General features: G+C 55.1%; 1 protein-coding gene across 2 annotated transcripts in view; it reads right to left on the bottom strand.

Annotated features, from left to right (window-relative positions):
• CCDC180 (coiled-coil domain containing 180) overlaps positions 1–21,932 on the bottom strand; it is a 52,393-nt gene that overhangs the window by 26,415 nt on the left and 4,046 nt on the right. For both annotated transcript variants that reach the window (XM_070066149.1, XM_051856278.2), the window contains exons 3-18: positions 21,745–21,833; positions 20,538–20,647; positions 19,505–19,633; positions 19,303–19,413; positions 19,087–19,182; positions 16,742–16,905; positions 15,783–15,902; positions 14,005–14,084; positions 11,720–11,808; positions 11,001–11,123; positions 9,483–9,656; positions 8,093–8,208; positions 6,925–7,051; positions 5,327–5,366; positions 4,749–5,197; positions 3,379–3,605 (exon numbers count right to left, since the gene is read on the bottom strand). In XM_070066149.1, coding sequence (XP_069922250.1) covers positions 3,379–3,605; positions 4,749–5,197; positions 5,327–5,366; positions 6,925–7,051; positions 8,093–8,208; positions 9,483–9,656; positions 11,001–11,123; positions 11,720–11,808; positions 14,005–14,084; positions 15,783–15,902; positions 16,742–16,905; positions 19,087–19,182; positions 19,303–19,413; positions 19,505–19,633; positions 20,538–20,647; positions 21,745–21,833 — 2,244 coding nt within the window. The remainder of the gene's footprint in view (positions 1–3,378; positions 3,606–4,748; positions 5,198–5,326; positions 5,367–6,924; positions 7,052–8,092; positions 8,209–9,482; positions 9,657–11,000; positions 11,124–11,719; positions 11,809–14,004; positions 14,085–15,782; positions 15,903–16,741; positions 16,906–19,086; positions 19,183–19,302; positions 19,414–19,504; positions 19,634–20,537; positions 20,648–21,744; positions 21,834–21,932) is intronic.

Raw genomic sequence — 21,932 nt, 5'->3', positions numbered from 1 at the left:
GCAGCCCACGCAGTGAGAGGCCACTGTGCAGGGACGTGGCGTGTGGAGGAGTAAAGGAGGCGTGCCACAGCGGTGAGGGAGGGAGATCTTCTCAGTAAACGGTCTGAAGTCAACGGAGTCTCCACATAGGCAGAAACGAATCCTGAATCCTACCTCACACCATAGCAAAAATCAATTCCAAGTGTATTTTAGGTCTAAATGCAGAAATTGAAAACATTTCTAAGACATAGCATTGGCGAATATTTGCATGACATTGGAGCAGGCAAAAATGTCCGAGGGGGCACAAAATAAACAAACCCTATTGAAAGAACTGATAAAATAGACCTTATTAAAAATAAGAACTTCTATTGATCAAAAGATACCTTGAAAGTGAGGAAGAAAAGCAAGCACAAAAGAATAAGGAACACTTGCCATATATTTATCTGACAAAAGCCTCATATGGCACATGTAATTCCCATGAATTAATAAGAAAAAAAAAGAATCCACCAGAAAGAAAATAGGAAAAATATTTCATTCAGTGTGCTACAATACGATAAACAAATGGACATCAAGTGTATGAAAAGGTGCACAGTATCACTGCTTATCAGAAAGATGCAAACTCAAACCACAATGAGGCGCCACTACAATTGCGCCAGAAGGGCTAAAACACCGCTGACACAGTCAACGGCTGCTGAGGACGTGAGGCGACTGGAACTCTCACACACTGCCGTAAACCACGAAACCGTGACAACCGCACTTGCAAACTCTTTGGTTCTATCTTCTGGCCATGCATGGTGGACATCCATGGTCTCTGTGATACATTCTTCCACTCTTAGCAATGCGGACAGGGTGGGCACTGTGATGCCGCAGGTTAAGCCAACGCTTGGGACACCCACATCCTATGTCGGGGTGCCAGCTTGAGTCCTGGCTACTCTGCTTCTGATCCGGCTCCCTGCTGATGTGCCTGGGAAGCAATGGATGATGGCTCCAGCGTTTGAGTTCATACCACCCATGTGGGAGACCCAGATGGAGTGCTTGCTTCCTGGCGGCAGCCTGGCCCAGGCTCAGTTGTTATGGTCACTTGGGGAGTGAACCAGTAGATGGAAGATCTCTCTCTCTCTCCCCCTAAGTCTCTCTCTCTGCCACCTGCCTTTCAAGTCAATAAATAAATCTTAAAAGAGAAATGTATGCCTACATTTACCAAAAGACCTGTACAAGAATTTCAGGGCAGCATTGTTGGTAAAGCCTCAAACTGGACAAGACCCATACGTGCATCAGTAGAATGTTAAAATGCATTATATATATATTATATACTATATATATTATGCCACACAGAAGTAAAAATGGACTCTAGTCACATTCAAGAATATGCACGAATCTTACAACCACAAGAAAGAAACCTGACATAGAGGAGTAAATTCTGCATAACTTCACTTAAATAAAGTTCAAAAACAAGCAAACCTCACACAGAGGTTAGAATATTTATCCTTGGCACAGGTCCATGAGGTAGGTTCCTGGAGGGTTGGTAATGGCTGTTTCTTATAGGTCCTGGGTAACAGCTGTGTTTGCTTTGCAAAATCCATGGAGGTATGTACACTTAGGATTGCTACACTATTTGATAGGTATGCTATCCTTCAACATGCAAAGGCAGTCAGTGGGACACAGAACAGTCCCCCTGGTTGGTGGCAAGCCAGACGGCATGGGGATTGGTATAAGATTTGCAAGATCTATATCCTATCTTGGGGCTAACTGCTTCCTGGCTTGGAGATCTTGGCCAAATGGCTAACTCTGAGCATCTGTGTGCTCATCTGTGTGGCAGAGTTGATCAGGGAACCTCTCTCTCAGCCATGGAGGGGATTAAGCACTCTCAGCAACCAACAGCTCTCGTGGTGGTCGTGGCAGATGTCTGTCCTGGGAGCTAAGGGGAAGACAGAGAGGGGTCTGTGGTAGATGAAGGGGAAAGATAGTGTTGGAGCCAAGACATTTTCCAGGTGAGATGCTAAGGAAGCGTAGGAGAAAGAGCCAAAAAGCGGGACTGTTTGCTCCTTCTGCTCCCTGCCTCTGCCTCCTGTCTGTGCGTAAGCCTGGGTGCTGGACAGACGGGGTGATCTTCAGCTGATCAGTCCTACCTACACACTGCAGGTGCAGGAGGGCAAGAAAAAAGCCTTTCAAAAGCCAGTGCAAATTCCCATGTTTGCTCCAAACTCTAACACAAGGTCCGGAGACTCAGGAGTTAGGGGAGATAAATTCTTAGTGGCAAGATTACAGATCATTTCTCTATTCTTCATCAGTTTCTGCAACAAATGTATCACATGATCAGTACAAAATTCCATGCGTGATATACTTGTTCCTATGATTTGTATGTGCAGAATTATTTTAAAAAAGAAAAGGGGGGGCCGGCACTGTGGTGTAACAGGTAAAGCCACCACCTGCAGTGCCGGCATCCCATATGGGTGTCAATTCGAGACCTGGCTGCTCCACTTCCCATCCAGCTCCCTGCTATGGCCTGGAAAGCAGCAGAAGATGGAGCAAGTCCTTGGGCCCCTGCATCTGTGTGGGAGACCTGGAAGAAGCTCCTGGCTCCTGGCTTCAGATTGGCCCAGCTCTGGCTGTTGCAGCCATTTGGGAAGTGAACCAGTAGATGAAAGATACCACTCTCTCTGCCTCTGCTGTGCCTCTCTGTAACTCTGTCTTTCAAATAAATGAAAAAATCTTTTTCTAAGAAAGAAAGAAAAGGAACTCTTTTTTTTTTTTTTTTTTTTTTTTTTGGACAGGCAGAGTGGACAGTGAGAGAGAGAGACAGAGAGAAAGGTCTTCCTTTGCTGTTGGTTCACCCTATAATGGCCGCCGCGGCCAGCACGCTGCAGCTGGTGCATTGTGCTGATCCAAAGCCAGGAGCCAGGTGCTTCCTCCCAGTCTCCCATGTGGGTGCAGGGCCCAAGCACTTGGGCCATCCTCCACTGCACTCCCAGGCCATAGCAGAGAGCTGACCTGGAAGAGGGGCAACCAGGACAGAATCCGGCGCCCCGACCGCAACTAGAACCTGGTGTGCCGGTGCCGCATGCGGAGGATTAGCCTATTGAACCGCGGTGCCGGCCAGAAAAGGAACTCTTGGGACGTGGATGTGACAGACTAGAACCCAGAGGCATCTGGCACGGAGGCCCAAGGCAGCAGGGCATCTGGGACCAGGCATGGTGGTCACTGTCTCTCAGGGTATCCGTGACCACAAATAATTTGTAAACATTTTCTGTGACTTACTGTTTCTGACCCCTACCCTCCCTCAGGTACTGACATGCTACAAAATTTTTTTTCTAGCTGAAACTAGATCACTCGTTGGCATGTCATCTTACTAATAAACCTCAGAGCAAGAGAATGAGAATAGCAGGGTTTTCCACTCACTGTTTCTTAATCTCCAAGATCAGTCTGGATGGGATGATCACTTGTTCTATGAACTTGGTCCTGGACGTGTCATTGATGAGCCTGGCCAGGAAGTTGGTGCGGGGCTTCTGGTCACTCTCCTCTTCCTCCTCCAGGGACACGAAGACGCAGTATGTGTTCCCACTGGACGTGGTAAAGGACTCCAGGTTTTCATAGGACAGCTCCACACTCCCTTCTTTGTCTTCAGCCTGAGCAAACAATAAGGCTTTCACTCATTTGTCTGTTGTTAGATTTTTTAAAAATGTGTTTGAAAGGCAGGAGGACAGAGAGAGAGGGAGAAGGAGATCTTCCATCCACTCTTAACTCCCCAAACGGCTGGACTGATCTGAAGCCAGGGGCCAGGAGCTTCACCCGAGTCTCCTGTGTGGTTGGCAGGGAGCTGGATCAGAAGCTGAACAGCCAGGACTCACGCTGGCACTCGGGTACAGGGTGCCGGCACGGCACCTTAATCTGCTGCACCACAGTGCTGGCCCCTTTCAAGACTTTCAGACTTGACATCATCAAATGGGCTTGGGGATACCAACTGGGGTTCCTTGACTTCATAGACTGCAAACCTGTGCGACAGTTCTTCCCGATATTTATCTGTTCCCACACAATGCTTTTAAAATTGGGAAGCTACAAATAAGAACCTGGGTTTCTGATTTTTCTTTACACATCAGAAAGTATGTCAACGCTCAGCCTGCATCCCCACCCGGCATCCCTGCCTGGGGCTGAGGCATGCTGCTTGTCAGCGTCTCGCACTTCTCACGTTATCTCACTTGCAGGCATTTGAGTTTGGGGTCTGTGCTCAGAAAGAAGCCTCCTATACCAATTCTTCCACAGCAATTTAGGAACTGGGGCTTTTGCAATCCCGTCATGACGGAATTCAAGTGACTGCTCTGTGAGTGTGGACATGTTCGGAGGGTGGGACTGATGCAGGTGACAGTCATCCCCTGCTCCAAGCAGAGCAGGGGTGGCCGACCTTGACCCACAACTGGAGGGAGAGAGGAGCAGGGACGGCTGGGCTGGGTTTAAGCAGGAGCTTAGGAGTTGGAGCTGAGGGCCAGGGGCAGATGAACTGCAGTGGCAGGGCGGCTCCAAGCACGGTGCTGGGATGTGACGAGGGGAGGGTGAGCTCTGGGCATCATTGCCATGAAGGAAGAATGGGATCTCCCATGACAATGACAACAGTCAAAGGGTCCAGCGCTTTCGTAGTGGCTTATCTGTATCTTTATCGAGACAGGGCCCTTGGGGACCCAGCCTCCGCTCGGGACACGCACAGAATGAACACCACAAACTGTCCCGTGCCCAGGAGCGAGCGCGAGCGTTAGGGCGAGCAGGGGGCTGCCTACCTCATCCATGGATAAGCTCTCTTGCTCTTCCTGAGCCCCTTCCTCCTTTTTGCCCTCCTCTTCGTTCTCCTCCTCTTCCACCTCCTCCTCCTCCTCTTCTTCCTCCTCCTCCTCCTCCTCGTCCTCGTCTGCCTCTTCCTCCTTCTTTTCCTGGCCTGGGGGTGGCTTTGCGGTGCCCTCCCTTTCAAGCGGCGTTTCTTCCGCCCCTTTCACCGAGTCATCGCCGGACTCGTCCAGGGCGTCGCTCAGGATTGACTTCTCCTGCAGGCTTGGCGCCTCCTCTGTGGTAGAAGACTCCACCTCCGGGCCCTCCTCGCCCATCTCTTCCGTGGGCCTCACGGAACTGGCCACTTGGCTTAGGCTCTCCTCCCCTCCGCTCATTTCCACTCTGGCCTTTTGCTTTATCCATGGTTTCTGCATCCTTTGCATGAAGAACTTTTCATGGGCTTCTGTTGATGGCAGGCACCAGGACACAGGGACACACAGGTTACCAGTGCTGCCTCCCTTGGGCCTCCCCAACCCACAGACACCCAAGAGTGAAGGCAGGAACAATCAGACCTGGATTGTCAAAGCGTTACCTGGTTCCCTGAACTTGAAAATGACTTCCCCAGCCAAGTTCTATAAGGAAAAAGCAACAAAAACACTCATGAGTGACTGAAAAGCATAGTCCAGCCCTTCAACATGTGATGCAGGCTTTGACCAGCTTATTTCATTGAAATAATCAGAAGGGCCCCACTTTAGGGAATGAGTTTTCCTTCATTCCAAGCAGGTGAGCAAACCCGCCCAGGACACAGGGGGCAGTGATGGTAAAGGCTCATGCTGACTGGGTTTTGGTAGTGATCTGGAGCAAAGAGCAAGCCAAGAGTCCATTGAGGGATGCAAAGGAGGGGCAGGAATCCCCTGCCCGGGGTGATTTGCACAGTCCCAGGAGGCTCCTCCTCAACCCTACCCAGCCCCTCTTCCTCAGGCTCTGGGTGAAGGCGGGGACATGCTGTGTAATGGGTCCCGGTGTGGACTGTGCAGTTGGCAAGTGTAGATTGAATCCCAGCCCCTTACAAGCTCAGGGACCTGGAGTAAGTCCCTTAAGCTCTGTGGGGCTCAATGTCCTCTCTTATAAAATGGTGGTCATAGCAGCAACCACATTTAATCCAGGCAAAGGGCAGACAGTAAGCTTGCTCGCCTATAGTGTGAGTCTCACCTCAACCCAGGTGTCACAAGGAGCAGTCTGGACAGGGATCCCATCCCAGAGGAGAGATTCCCTGGGAAGGAGTTGGGTATCTGCCTATGTGGAAATCCTTGGCCAGGTTCCATGCCAACCACAAACATTTTCACTTTGGCCAGGTGGGACTCTGACTGGGTGTGGGGAGAAAAAGCCAAACACTGGGGATTCAAACCAGGACGTTCCAGGGACTGCTGCATTTACCCAGGGAGCAGTGATTGTGTCTGAATTATGCACAAGACCCTGTGCTAAGAGCCGCAGAGGCTGGATACAAATTAGGAAGACATATTTATCTTTCAGGAAACACATGCAGGTTGGGTGTTCACCAAGTTGGGTGCTCCGGAATTGAATAAGCAATCAGGTACAAGTAATCAGGTACAGAGACTGCAGAGCCGGCGGGGGATGAAGGTGAGATGCGGGCCAGCCCGAGTGGTGGAGTCCTTGGTGGTGGCCTGGGAGCATAGGTGGGTTCAGGATGTGGAGAGAGAAAACCCCAACAGAGGGAGCAGCACGGCAGGCAGGGGGCACACGCAGGAAGCAGCCTGAGTTGGTTGAATCAGGAAGCACCAAGGCGGGAAGCTGAGGTGGGGTCTTTGTGGTCACCCAGGGACGGGAGAATCGGTGATGAGCTTCTGAGCAGAAGCGGGTCAGAGGTGTATTTGGGGAGATTACGTTGGCAGTGATGGGTACAGTGAACAGAACTCAGAACGTCCTATGCATGCCATGCAAGCCCATTCAGTCCCAGAGCCCTGAACTCTGAGCCCTTCCTGCTCTTTTAAACTGCGAACGAGATGGTCTCTTAAAGACACCATCAGCTTTCCTGCCTGATGTCCCGACACTGACGTGACCTCTGCAGGGCTGTGTGGCTTTTGACGTCCTGATAGACGAGAACAGGAAGTCAACCTCTCCTCTTTGCTTCCTTGTGAGTTGCTGGGTGTATCAGATCCTGCTCCATACCTGTTCGAAGATTTCACGCACGAAGAAGTGTTGGCTGAGGGTGGCGCTGTAGGAGTTGAGTTCTTTCAGTATGATCCCTGGGTACTCCATCACTTCCTTTGTCAGGAGGCTGTGAAAACACTCATACCTGGGAGAGGGAGGGAGGGAGGGAGGGAAGAGAGCCCGAAAGGGGAGTGCAGCTGCACAAGGCGCACCCCACACTCTTGCTCCCCAGGAGGTGGGCTGGAATCCAGCAGTTAGCTGTGCCGACAGCTGCCGTGTGCGTGTTCTTAGCTCTGCGGAGAGCTGCTGTGTGCGTGTTCCTTTGTGTAAGAGTCCTTACTTTGTTCCCCTTTTTCTTTGCAAAAAATAAAAAATTGGAAAATACACAAGAGAGTTTTCTGTTTGTAATGTGGCTTCCCTTTTCCTATCCACTGTCTGAACTCTGTCCTTGAACTTCACCTACGTTATCCCCACACACCCTCAGCCACCTGAAAGCCCAGACTTCTGTCTGTTTTTCAGAGAATGAGCCCGAGGCAGAGGCTCCAGGAGCTGCTCCCTAGCCTCAGGTTATGCTCCTGAAGTCCCGCAGCCAGTCGGCAGCACAGCCCATCTCTGTGAGGGATCCCTACAGAATTAGTTGTACAGAGGCACCAAGACACAAGGAAATTCACAGAAAATTGTAACGCCACATTGAGAAATTAGAAACAACTGAAAAAAGCCAATCAACTAGGGGATGGTTAAGTTCTTAGGTGTTAATAGATTCTACATGGTCTTTAAAAAACTGAAGTACATCCACAACTCTAGAATAACGTGCAAGTATAACCCAAGCTTTGTTTGAAAAACACGATGTTGGTCGTATATGGAAACACATACACCCATGAAAGGGAACTGTTGGGAAGATAAGAGGGGGAAAGTCTCTCTGTGTTTGAGATGCTTGGCTTTTTCTCTTCCCTTTAACAAAGAGCAAGCATACTTAAAATTCAGAAAGGTAGGCCTGGGTTCTTGACTTTGAGAACTCCCTCCCTGGAAGCGTCTGTGCTGAGTAGAACTGCCCAGGACCGCAGGGTTCTCCAGACTCGGAGACACCACCTGCTCACGCAGCCCTGGGCTCCCGCGCAGCCTGCCTGCGGCCCTGAACGGAATTCCACACGGTCCCCTCCTTGCCTTCTGGGTCTGGCCAGCCTACCTGGACTTCATGTTCTTCAGAAAGTGCCTGGCCTTCTCCAGGTATAACTTCAGCGTTTCTTCGTGGCTTTGCTGCCTCAGCTGGTCCAAGAGCCTATCCAGGTGAGCCTCCTGGGTCTGGCAGTCAAGGTGAGAGGAAGCAGACATGAGCTCCCACAGTGTGTTGGGCGGAAGTGACAGGAGGAACCCTGCCTCTGGGACCGAGGGCCGGAGGCGTCCTTTCCTACAAAAGGGGCAGCAAATCTGCCCCCAGCCTCCCTCTTTCCACCACAGGCCTCCTGGCTCTTCTCTGTACCTGGAATGTTCTTCACTGTCCGCTCTACAACTGCAGGAATCCAGCTCAGATGGGACTCCTCAAGGACACCCCCACTTGCTCAGGCCCATGCTACAGCTTCCATCTCACCAGTCGTCCTGGCCAACATTCCCTAGACTGTGTGCTGGGAGTGGGCTGGAATCCAGGCAATCTCCTGGGGAGGGTCTAGGCACTGCCAGGGGGAGATGCCCCATTCTTTATGACGCAGCTTTGCAATGATTCCCAACATGCACGTAGTTTGCTTCAGGAATAGCGCACGTTGTGCTGTAACGGGAACCTGGAGCACAGTCCCCTCTGCATGAGTGTGATGTCCTATCAGACCCGTATGTGAGAAGTTGGAGTTATCCCCTCTCTTCCTCACGAATGTGACAGGGAACTCCCCTTGCTCTGGGCATCTTCCCGACAAATCCCATTAGGCCCCATGCGTGAGTTATTCCTGTCAGTTCTAGACTTCCAAAGACATGCGAATCTGAGCCTTGGACCAACATTCTGCGGCTGCCTCCCTACAGATGGCCAGAGCCCAGGCTGCGGCAGGCTTGGCACCTGATGCCTACCCACCCACGCCAGCACTGAGGGACTTTACATGTCCCCACGACCTCTGCTGTGTGGGGACCAAGCCACCTTCTCCCAAGAGAACGGTACACCTCCATCTCTCCCCGGACACCTGCTTCCATGGCACAGGAATGCCTGGACTTGTGTGAGCCTGGAGCTCTCTGCACCTGTCTCTTGAGCTTCTCCTGCAAGCTTTGTTCCTGTGATTCTCCCCACCTTAAGCATCACGAGTCTAAGAAAAATTCTCTTCAATGGCAATAACTCATGTGATTCATGAACTCACACTCCGATCCCCTCCTTATTTTAACCACACAACCCCCCTTGGTCCCCAGGACCTGTCACACAGCTGGCACATGGCTCACAGGGATTTCTGCTACTCCCATCTGGCCCCATGTCTCCATCCGCGAGTTCTGTAGCTTATGGTTTTCTGTTGGGGCTAGGGACTATTTTGAGTTCCTTGTTGGTTGTGGCTGGGTGAGGCCCAGCCCTCTCGTTCCTCTGGGGCTGCCCAGGGAGGTGCCTGCACCTGGATGTCCTGGCTGTGCTTCTGCCGGTGCTGCTCCATCCTCTTGGCCAGCTCCACCTCCTGCATCAACAGCTCGCCCTGGCACGCCTCCCACAGCTGCACGGCCTCTTGGAAGTAGTTGAAGAGGTCTGCACTCTGTCGCTCGGTCTGCTGTGCCAGGGCCTCGAAGGATTTCTGTGGTGGCAGAGCCCAAAGAAGGCGCCTTGAGGGCCAACTGGTTCAGGACCAGCAGGAGGGCCCACCCAAGGGGCACCGTGTGCCTCCAAGGACTGACTGTCACTCCCCATGTCCTATCCATCAAGGTCAACTTCTGGGCCACACATGGGCTCTCCGCCTTCCCTCCCTGGGGTAGTGTCTCGGGGCTGCCTGGCCTAAAAGTTCCATTTCTAGACCTGTCCCACTAAGGTCACTGACAGGGAGGAGATGGAGTTTGGGCCAGAAGAGAGAAGGGCCAGCCGTAGTGACCAGCCTGGGCCCCGGAATGGGCCACCCCCACCTTGGCCTGGTCCGTCCTGCATCTCCAGAAGTCCCTGACTCACAACACCTGGGCTGAATACCACACCTGCTGTTCATTCAGTTTGCGCCATCTGGGGCAGGGTTGGTGCACTGTGGCTTACAAGCTACACTGGGCCTGCACCTGCTTTTGTTTTTGCCCTGGGAACTGAGCATGAAATTTCCAATTTAAAATGATTGGGGAAAAAAAATCAAAAGGGGCTGGTGTTTTGGTGCAGCAAATTAAGCCGCTGCCTGAGATGCTGGTATACCATACTGGAGAACCAGTTTGAACCCAGCTGTTCCACTTCCAATCCAACTCCCTGCTAATGCACCTGGAAAGGCGGTGGAAGACAGCCCAAGTATTTGGGCCCTAGCCACCCAAATGGGACACCTGGATGGAGTTCTAGGCTCCTGGTTTCCGCCTGGGTCAGCCCTGGCTGTTGTGGCCATTTGAGGCATGAACTAGCCAGGTGGAAGATCTCTGTCTCTGTGACTCTGCCTTTCAAATAAATACATAAAAGCTTTTTCAAAAAAAAATCAAAGGCAGCTAATGATGTGAGAATCCTGAGACCTAAGTTTCAGTGTCTGTCACTGCGGCTACTGGACTCAGCCATACTCGGTTCTGCATTGCCTGTGGCTGCTGCTCTGCACGGCTGGTGGAGTCGCTGAGTGAGACAGCGCCCTGATGGCTGCCCCTATCTGGCCCTTCACAGGGACTGTGTACCAACGCCACCTTAAGATGAGCAGCATCTTGGGACTGGGGGCTGGGGGTCAGCCAGGCCAGGAGCTCTCAGGGCCTGAGGGGGAGGGGGCTCCCTCGGAGTTCTGTGTGGTGCCCTTGGCAGCAGGAAGGCAGGGAGGGGCCTGGGGCTGCTCTGAGGAGCTGGCAGGGGCCAGGGGGAGGGGACACAGCAGGGACTCACAAGCTGGTGGCCTCTGACTTCCTGTCTCCTTACAGCCCAATGCCCTGGACAACCCTCCTCCCCCACACCCCTGCTCCGACTGCCGGGTCCCGCCACGCACGTCCAAGAGCTCCAGCTTCTTCTCCACCTTGCTCTGGAGGGCGCCCACCATCTGGAAGAAGGCCGGGCTCACCACGCTCTCCGCCTCCGCCTCGCTGAAGGCTTTCCAGTCCAGCAGCTGCTTCTGGAGGGCACGCGGCGGGGCCTGGCTTAGGGCTGCAGCCCGTGGCTCGGCATCGCCACACCTGCAGGGCTCCGCACGGCTCCCAGGGGAAGGGCTCTGCTCTTCACCCCTCAGGAGAAGAGGGGAGGGTACAAAGCTGGAGAGAAGGGGGTGGGCAGCAGGCAGGGCCCTAGGAGCCCTGCACTCTTCAAAATGACTAGGGAGGTAGGGAGGGGGCGGTTTGACAAAATATTTCCTCTACCCTAGAGGAGCAGTTAGTAATGGGAAGGGGTTGGGTGTGAACTCACTGAGGCAGGCAGGGGCAGAGAAAATGGGGGTCCCAGCTGGGGGTGGGGGTGGTGGCAATAACTCAGGATATACCTCTGCTGAAGAATGGTGCCAAGGGCCATGCGGGACCCAGAGGGGCAAGGTGCAGCCTCCTCCCACACGGGGAGGGGGGAGCTTCCTGGGGGTGGAGTGGGCTAAAACCCGAGGGAAGGCTAGATCTGCTGGGGAGGGGCTGGGCAGATGCTCAGAGGCCAGGGAGCGCGTGGGGCATGGGTCCAGGCTGGGGGGCACATGAGGCCCCAGCCCCTTGCTCCTCTCTTCAGGCCCACCTTGCAGTCCTGCACGCGAGCCAGGCACTCCTGCCAGGCCTTCTCGTAGAGCAGGCGGAGCCGCATCCCGCAATCCGTGTGGTAGGTGTCTCCACGGGCGAGAAACAGCCGCAGGTCAGTGGCTTTCCCCGGCGAGAGTCGAGAGCGAGCAGGAGAGGACTGCCCCTTCCGCACAGGGGAGCAGCCTCTCCCCAGTGAGTGCCTGTACCGCGGAGGCTCTTGAGGCACAGGTTGGGGGTCCCCACTCAGATCAGGGCTGCCCCTCCTCCTCACAAACTCCCTGACCCTCCAACTTAAGGACCTCCCATGGGGGGCTCATCTGTCCTGGATCCTTCTGGTTCTAGACCCAGTGAGGCTGCACAGAAGTCATAAGCAGTGAGGAAAATCAGCAGTGCTCCCATCTGCTGACTGCAGAGACTGGCTCGGGAACTCGCACCACAGAAGGCGGGGAGCCCCTCCCCTCCTCCCCATTCACAGGAACTCAGTGTGACTGGTGCCTCAGACGACACCTGCAGTGGAGCGCTCCTGACAGTACATGGCAAGAGCACGCAGATGTTTCGTGGGCTCTTTGACAAGAGCTGGGGAGGGGCAGGGCAGGTGGTGGTGTGGCGTAGATTTGGGACACTGGACAGGGTTAGCTGGCACTGGCTCTGGAAGAGAAGAGACTCCCATCCCATGGCTACTCCTAGGCCAGGCATCCCCAGCCTTCCAGGAGGTCACAGGGATGCAATCTCCCCGGGTCCCTGCTGCCAGTCCTGAAGCTCACTGGTCTCCTCGCCCCCCAACGTGGGGTTCCCACTGCCCTCAGTGTGAAGCCCAGTCTCCCATGTGACCCTTAGCATCTTCCAGCCTTGCTTGCTGCCACCTTCTCACTCCAAGCCCAAGCTCTGTCTTGCCTCTGGGCCGCCCACATGCTGTACCCCTGCTTGGGTTGCTTGCTCCCACTTGTCCTAATTTGTCCCACTCTGCCTTGCCTGGTAGGTCTCAATGGGATTGCCACTTCCTTGGCAAAGTCTTCCGTGACCCTAACCTGGCTGTATGCCGAACCATGAACTCACAGGGCTGGAAACCTCTCCACTCCCTGCTGTAATGTCCCTTCTTGGGACTACTCAAGGGCAGAGCCACCTGCTGATTGCCCGGGCCCAGCACAATGTCTGTAGCTGGGAGGTGCAGAACCAACAGTAACCATTGCTACCATCTAGAATCTCAGGGCTCTTACAGAAACACCCTGAGATCCAGGAACAACAGTGGGCACCAGGCCAGGGTGAGCTGTGTCACTTCACCGGCTATGTGACCCTGGGCCGAACTCAATCTGGGTCGACCATGTGGGCACCAGGGACACAATCACTTGAGTCATCACTACTGCCTCCCAGGGTCTGTGTTGGTGGGAAGCTGGAATCAGGAGCTGGAGCCGATATGGAACCCAGGCACCCTGATAGGGGAACATGGGCATCTTAGTTGGTAGACAATTTGCCCACCCCTATAGAGCATTTTTTTTTTTGACAGGCAGAGTGGACAGTGAGAGAGAGAGAGAGAAAGGTCTTCCTTTCCCATTGGTTCACCCCCTAATGGCCGCCATGGCCGGTGTACCGCGCTGATCCAAAGCCAGGAGCCAGGTGCTTCTCCTGGTCTCCCTTGCAGGTGCAGGGCCCAAGCACTTGGGCCATCCTCCACTGCACTCCCAGGCCACAACAGAGAGCTGGACAGGAAGAGGAGCGACTGGGACAGAATCCGGCGCCCCGACCAGGACTAGAACCAGGGGTGCCGGCACCGCAGGTGGAGGATTAGCCTATTGAGCCATGGCACTGGCCCGAGCATTTTTTTAAACACTACCATTTATGATCGCGTGCTCTCTGTGTAAGCCAGGCACTGAACTATGCCTGGACATCCACCTTTAAGGTAGGACCCAGTATCTCGAGAGGCCACGAGAGGCCCTGGCGTCCCCAGGGCCACACAGTTGAGACGGAGTAGAGCTGCATGTCAAACCCAGGCTTTGAGTGCAAGCCCATGTGCTTCTCTCGTGCTTGGGGCCGTGCCCCTGAGCCATCCTGACATCCGTCTGTATGCTTGGGTCACGGGTGAGGGGTCAGAGTGTGTGGCTAACGCAGCTCTTGGGAGGCCTTGGGAGGGGAGGGAGGCCTATGAGCCCTCTGAGCTCCCTCTCCCCACTGCCTCCTCTCCAAGAAGAAGGCGCCACCACTTCCTCTCAGATAAAGGCCTGCCTGGCTGACCAGCCAACCTGGGACCAAGCCGACTGACCCGCGGCGTCTCCAGATGTCACTCACCGAGCTGCTTGTTCAGGGAGTTGAGAGAAGTGTGCCACTCACTCAGCTGGGCCTTGCTGTAATTGGGGGGCAGGAGGTCACTGGGGAAGCAAGACGAGGAAGGCTCGCGTGGGCCAGCGCTCACTCCCACATCTGGGAGGGGAGTGCCTCCAGCACCTTAAGCACTTAGACACTGAGGAACGGAGGGGACCTTCTGGGGATTTCCTGGCGCCAGAAACACACACCACAAACAGGTCTGCTGCTGTTAATGAAGGGGATGCCAAATTTTCCCAGTTCACATCGTTTGACCCAGGAAGCCTACTTCTAAGAATCTCATCTGAGATAAGAATATAAAATGCATGCAAAATATGCATGAAGACGGTCATTTAATAGGACCGTTTATAAACACACAGAGCTTATTTAAAAAATCTTCATACCTCAAAACAGGAAACTTCTAAATAAAGTCAAGAATCCTCTACCGAAGTCATTCAGAATAGTGTGGCCCACACACCAGTGGTCAGTTTTATCAGCTCCTTCCACCGGAGGGTGGGTCTGTTCTTCCACCCCAGGATCCGGGGTGTGGCCGTGTGATTGCTGTGGTCAGCGGGACACTAGCACGCATGAGCTGGCCCAAGATCGCATGCGCGCTTGTCCTCTCTCGCTGCGGGGACCTTTCCTGCCACCCAGGGACCTCGAGGAGGCTGAAAGAGCACGTGGCCAGAGGCCCCGGCTGATCTAGCCAGGGCTGCAGGAATGGCGGTGAGGCCATCCTAGAGCATCCAGCCAAGCCAGGCCAGCCCAGACCAGGGACCGCCTCGCTGACTCCCGGAACTGTGAGAAGCTGGAGGTGATCAAGGTTTTAGGACACTAAGCTTTGGACGATACCCAGTGGCGTGGGAAGATGTGTGTATGGCTGGAGGGGCCATATTTTTATTGTCCCAACCAGGACAGTTTTGATGGTGAAGGAGGTCAGCATTTAGGATGATGCTAGCCTGAGACATAAAACCCGGGACAATTTGGGGCAAGCTGGGATTCTGGTCACCCTGCCTATTCTAGAACAGTAAAGAATGAAAGGTGGGTTCAAAATGAGGCATAGTTCAATGCCAAGCATGACACCGAGGTCGGTGCAGGCTCCTGTAACAGAAACTGGACGCTGGTGGGAAAACTGCTGAGAGCCATATAAAGTCTGGTGCCACCAGGGGGCATCAAGATGGACTTCTTAGTTCTGATAAATGCCCAGTGGCGATGGAAAATGTCGACATTAGGGAAACCGGGCAAGGGGTAAGGATGCTTCCTGGGGGAGGCCCTCTGGCCTGAGCCATATGGGGTCCTAACAGTCGTTTACATCCTAGGACTTGGACCCTGGAGTGGGGAGGTGAGAAGAACCTGTGTCCTGGGGCTACCAGATGGGAGGGACGAACAAGGTGCCTGGGAAGGAGGGAGCACCCCCCCAGCACACGGGGCGCCTCCAGTGTGCAGGCCACAGTGCTGAGGGTGGAAGCTGCACCCCCATGGGCAGTGGCTCAGCGTCTGGAACGCTCTCTGGGCAGCCCACCAGACAGCTCCACCAGGGGACCACCTGAGAGAGCATCCATGAGCTCTTCAGCCCTCTGCCTGGTGACAGCAACCTCCTCATGGGCCTCCTGGCCTCCAGCGTCAGACCCCACAGACCCACCAAAGCTAGCCGAGCCTCTGCTGCCCCCCTGCCCACCAGGAAACGTCTAACCCCCTGGCCCTGGCCCGGCTGAGGGCCATGCCTGCCTCCCCGCAGAGGCACACCCGCCCACCACCGCACATACCAAATGGAGCAGAGGTGCTCCAGCCGCCTTTTCTGCAGCACGTCCTGGGTCGCCAGCAGGTCCTCCAACTCCTTCTTCACAGCGGGGGGAGCCTGGACACTGTCACTGGCCATGAACTCACTGGGTGGCCAGACGCAGAGAGGAGGGGAGGGGAGAGGGTCGCTGTGAGAGACGAAGCAACATTCACAGACCGGCGCCTCTGCCTTCCTCTGGGACACGGAGGGGCTGGGAGTAAGATGGCCATTGTCCAGGCCCAGGACCCACAGGGTGCTGAGCGGTGACAGCGAGGACATCACACAGGTGTGTGCTCCCCACGATCCACGCTGAGCTGTATGCTCACAGGGAAAGGGGGGTGTAGCATTGCCTGTGGTGCTGTGAGTATCTAAAGAAGCCTGGGAAAAAACATTCCAGAATGTCAGGGGTGCTTCTCACCATGGGGAGGCATTAGTGATGATTTTTAACTTCTTCTTGATTATCTATTTCTAACTTCAAAAACAGGCTGGCGCTGCGGCTCACTAGGCTAATCCTCCGCCTGCGGCACTGGCACACTGGGTTCTAGTCCCGGTTGGGGCGCCGGATTCTGTCCCGGTTGCCCCTCTTCCAGGCCAGCTCTCTGCTATGGTCCAGAGTGCAGTGGAGGATGGCCCAAGTGCTTGGGCCCTGCACCCCATGGGAGACCAGGATAAGTACCCGGCTCCTGGCTTCAGATCAGCGCGGTGCGCCAGCCGCAGTGCGCCAGCCGCGGCAGCCATTGGAGGGTGAACCAACGGCAAAAGGAAGACGTTTCTCTCTGTTTTTCTCTCTCTCTCTGTCCATTCTGCCCTGTCAAAAAAAAAAAAAAAACAAAAAACAAAAAACAAAAAACAAAAAACAAAAAAAAACCGAGAGGCAGCAATGACAAGAAGGGAGGAAAGAGGCTGCCCCAGTCGGTCGGCCCGGGGCAGTGTGGAGGTGCGGACCTGAATTCCTGCAGCATGGCCTCCTTCTTCAGACCTTTCCAGGCGTCCACCAGGCCCTGCCAGCGGTGGCGGCAGTCCAGCTCCTGCTGCAGGGTGGCCTCCATCAGGTTGACGAACAGCTGGGAAATGGCCCTCCGGTTGCCCAGCAGGGCATGGTTCATGACCTGTGGTCATAGGTGGGCAGTGCTGTAGCTTGGCAAGACTCTCTCGCTCAGAACGAGGCTCAGTGGGAGAGGGGTGCTGGCTGAGCACTGGGTGGGGTGGTGACAGGGTGGGAGGGGTCCTGGGGGTCCGTGGGCACCCAAGGAAGCTGCCTGGGGCTGAGCAGCCATGGACAAGCAACAAGGGTCTTCCTGGAAGGCTTAACCTTGGGCCTGGACCACACAAACCTCAACCCAGCTTCAAGCCACAACAGAGGCTTTGTGCAGGTGAAAGGAGTTAAGCACTCCTGTGGGCTCTACATGTTTACTGTTTTTTTTTTTTTTTTTTTAAATAAACTTGCTCCAAATGCAGCGTGCTCACACCATCACAAGAGGGTGAGGAGAACCAGGTCACAGGGCCACGATGAGGCTGGAGCTAGAACATTCCCCAGCAGTGCTCCCAGCGGGCCTCACCTGCTCCACCTTGGCAGGAGTGGGGACGATCCTTCACCGTGTGGCACTGACCTGCCCTTCATCGCTGCTGCTGCTTCTTAAGTGAACGTGGGATCCCCTTCCCCCAGCCACAGGAACAGCCCCAAATACCCACCCTAACACTGCCCAAAGCCTGCTGGGGAGGAGAGGGCGCTGGCTGGCACGGACCGTGGAGACCCCCAGCAGTGCTTTTCCGCAGAGCCCGAGGTGTGAGGCCAGCTGTACTTCTGGCGGGTGTTTTCTCAGGCTCCAGACCCGCAGCCACGCTCTGGGGCTAACGCAATTCACAACATTCGTGTGGTGAGATGAGCAAAATGCACCCAGAGCAAGTGGCAAGTGCCAGTTATTGTGGTGAGAACAATAGCACCGGGAAGCGGGACACGGAAAGACAGTGGACTGTGGAAAACTCTCACTCGCCCAGTGAGATGTAGACACACATCCGCAGCTTAGGCGCTCTCCTCTGTCTCTGTCCCACAGAGAGCTTCCACTGCTGAGCCCTCTTTCGTCATCACCCCGACAAGTCCTGGCAGGTACCGTGGTCCCGGATGGATGGGAGGCTGCGTGCAGGTGCAAGGGCTGAGCCACTTCGGGAACTTCACATCCGGGCAGTGGAGAGGGAGGGCTATGTCCCCCAACCCCCACCCCGTGCCTATGCTGTGTGGAGGGCACCACACCCCGATGCAGGCTGGACCCCGCTGTGATCCTGAACACTGCACTCTTCAGTCCACACTGCCAGAGGCTCAGCTCTCTGCACAAGGCCAGGGAATCCACAAATGCAAAACACAGCCCCAGGGAGCCAAAGGCAGTTCTTTCGCACAGCGAAGGGGCTAGGTTTCCCCCTGATTTTGGAGACATCATGAACAACCACAAATTTCATGTTTCCCACCCCAAGGAGAGCTGCTGGGGGAGGGTGGAGGTGAGGAAAAGGAAGCAGTGGGGATAGAACCAAGAGGCAGGTATGGTTCAGCAACAGGCACTGATGGCCACAGAAGGAGAGGCCAGAGCAGCTAAGAAAAACCAGACAAGGCAGGCTGGAGTTGCTCACGAGGGTGGAAATCGCCCTGAGACCACAAAAGTCCCCAACTGTGCCACTGCACACAGTAGCTGAGGAACGTCCCAGGAGGCACTCAGCGCAAGCAGCAGTGGGATGCCCACAGGCCACAGGGGACTGCCTGGGCCCCAGTCCTGGCTCTGCACCCAATTCCAGCTTCCTGCTAGGGCACACCTTGGGAGGCAGCAGGTGATGGCTCAAGTGTTTGGGTCCCTGCCACCCACACGGGAGATGTAGACTGAGTTCTGGGCTCCTGGCTTCAGCCTGGCTGCTGGGGGCACTTAGGGAGTGAAAGTAGAGGCAGGATCCTCCCGCTCTCTTTCTGTGTGTGTGTGTGTGTGTGTATCTGCCTTTCAAATGACATGAAAATAAATGAAAATTTTAAAACTGAAATAAGCAAGCCATGTCTGAATATCTGGTTTAGAACAAGGCTTTGGTGTGCAAGCAACAGCTGGGCCGGGTGTGTGCCTGGTTTACACTGGCAGGAAAGTGTGCAATGTACGGTAGAAGGCTCCCACTGAAAATGCTGACGACAGCAAAGACTGACTCCCACCTGATTTCCTTGGAAATGCTGCAGAGGGGAGGCCCACCATTCCTGAGACACACAGGGGGTGTCCTGGGGGTCTGCCCCGTCCCCCCACTCCGCCCCCCAGACCACTCACCATGGCCTCTTGGTCTATCAGCCTTTGCACGTCCGACTTCATGAGGTAGGACGTCTTCTCTATGATCTCCACGTACTTCGTCAGCACGCTTTTCAGCTGGGAACGACACAGCGCCGTAGGTAGTGACCATTGGTTCTCGGAGAGCTGAAGGCAGCAGAAGAGAGTCCAGTACACCCTGGAGTGGGGGTCTCCAGGCCCCGCTCGGAGCCCACTCACTTTGTCTGCCCTGGAGAACTCCAGCAAGTGCAAGGCCTCGTCCAGCTCCTTGATCCCTTGCTTCTGGACCAGGAACATTGCAGCTACCTTCTCCCACAGCTCCCACAGCTTCTGCACACACGAGGGGGCCACACAGGTGCCTGCTGGGAGGGCGGCAAGAGCCGGACTGGGGGGGCAGGCCGAGACAGGGAGGGGCCCTTACTTGGAAGGAGTAGTTCTCGAAGTCGATGTCATTTTCCACCTTTGTGAAGAGACGGTCGATGTCTTCATCAGATTCGGAGAGTTTTTTCAGAAAGCATCCTCCTGTCTCCAAGATGAGAGGTTCCATTTCCTGCAACGAGCCGGGGTCCTAGACAGGGTTCCATCTCAAGGACGGGCATAGCTCCGCAGAGCTGAGCGGCTGGGGTTTCCCAGTGAGCTCACACCCCGAGGCCGGCAGCAGCCACGCCAAGCGCCCGGCACTCTGCGCTGTGTTGGCCCTTCCCTCTCTACTCACTTGCTTCTTGTCACAGCCCGGCGAGGAGCTGCCCACATCAGGCCTGGCCCCCAGCTGGCGCTGGACAGACACCAATTCAAGAAGTGGCCACATGAAAGAAGGCCAAGTTTGCTTCATGAGAGGAAACGGAGGCTCAGGGGATGGCTTGAGCAAAGCCACAGAGGGCGTGGGTACAAGCAGAGCTGGCATGTAGCTGGGACGTCCCGAGCACTGGCTGGGGGGCCCAACCTCGGTGCTCCAGGGTGGGACTACAGGACTCTGGGAATACTTGGAGAGAAGGGGAGTTGAGAGCTGGGGCTCTGAGAAGCCCCGGGAGCAAAGGGTGGTCCCATTTAGGGATGGTGCCAGGCACCGGGCCGACTACAGATGAGTCTCTGCAGAGGCTTGGGAGCCGAGTGCAGGGACGGTGCACAAGGGCCAGGGTCGGCCATCAGGGGGAACGCCCCTGGGTCTGCCACCAGCAGGGCTGATAGGGAGGGCAAAGGCTGTGCTTCAGGGCCAGCCCTCCAGAGCACTGCCCACCGGCCCCCTCTGTGCCACCAGTGCAGTGACAGCAGCACGTAACTTCCAGGCTTTGCCCCAGAGTGAAGGGGAGCTCCACTTACAACCAGCTTGAGTCACTCCCGTGCTGCTGTGACTCTAGCCACACCCACTGGTCCACTGGTCCACTGTATCTTGGGCAGCCTGGGAGGCCGGGGGCAGCCCAGAGGCGGGAGAGGAGCGCGAGTGAGAATCTCACCATTCCGATCTGCGCGATCTCCTCATGAAAGCTGGCCAGGCAGCTCTCGTATCTCTTCTGCTTGGGGTCCTCTCGCACCTGTGGGACGGTGGTGCTGGCCTTCTCCTGAACTGCAGAGCAATGACAGCCCTGAGCACTCCCAGGGAGAGGCTCTGCAGCTCCGCGGGCTGGGCTCAGAGCACGGACCCCCAAGGCGCCAGGCCAGCCATGGCCCAGGTGCAAGGGAAAAGGGAAAGGAGAGAGGTAATCTGTAAGCACTGTAGGAAGGGAGGTCTCAGATACACATTTAAATGTCCAGGAAAAGCCCCTAGAGGCTGTGTGTAGAACAATAATATTTGTGGGTTTTTAAATATTTAATAATAATAACCCACACTTACATAGCACCTGTCACATAGTGGGAATGGCTCTAATTCCATTACTCCTTATGACTCGGCATGCTACAAGGCTTGATGTGAATGGAAGGGGAGAGGGAGTGGGAGAGGGGAGGGTTGCGGGTGGGAGGGACGTTATGGGGGGGGAAGCCATTGTAATCCATAAGCCGTACTTTGGAAATTTATATTCATTAAAAAAAATTAAAAAAAAAAGCCACGTGGGAAAATGGGATTAAAAGGTAAGCTTGCTTGGGCACACATAATATTTGAAATCCATGTGTAGTTTTTTCATAATATGTGTTTTTCATGAACTCTTTGAAGATCCTCAGCCTGTGGGCTGAAGGACAGAGTGGGCTGGGAATGAACAGGGGTTTGGATCTGGGCCATGTGCCCTGGGGTCTGTGCTCCCCTCCAGCTCTCTGCTGTCCACCTGCTCTCAGGGGAGCTTGTGTTGGGGTGGGGTGTCCTACTTTCTGTCTGATCTTCCTTTGTTCTCCATGTTGAGGTGGCTTTACTTTTCGAATCACAAAAATAAAGGACTTCCACACTGAGACAAGGTCGACCCAGGATGCATGCAGTCCCCCCAGGGAAGCACGTGTGGACTGAGAGGTACTGCTGTGCATGCCCGGGGGGCCAGTGCCACTGTCTCTCATAGAAAAGCTCCCTGTGCAGGCTGCCCTGGCTCCCTGCCCCAGCTCCCTGAGCAGGCAACACCCAGGTCGCCCTCTGGAGGCCGGGCAGAGGGTCACAGTGGGCCCGTCAGGGGCCTCCTGTGAGGCCTCCCTGGAGCCCCGTGTCCTGCCCGGGCAGGCGTGGCTCCGGGGGGAAAGGCTCACCCATGCTGTCCAGGAGGCCCCGTACTTCGCGGGCCGCGACTGTACTCTCGCTCTCTGGGACTCTTTCCTTCTTGCCTGTGTCCTTTTTCCTGTGGCACGAGCAGGGGAGAAGAGTAAAGCTCCAGACCCCGCCCACCCCACCCCAGCGGTGGGATGGTGGATGGCAGCCATGGCCCAGGCCCACCCTG

This window comes from Oryctolagus cuniculus, chromosome 1 (assembly GCF_964237555.1).
Source record: "Oryctolagus cuniculus chromosome 1, mOryCun1.1, whole genome shotgun sequence".
In the NCBI taxonomy this organism is placed as follows: domain Eukaryota; kingdom Metazoa; phylum Chordata; class Mammalia; order Lagomorpha; family Leporidae; genus Oryctolagus; species Oryctolagus cuniculus.
The sequence above is the reverse complement of the archived record's forward strand: the minus strand, read 5'-3'. Positions and strand labels throughout refer to the sequence as shown.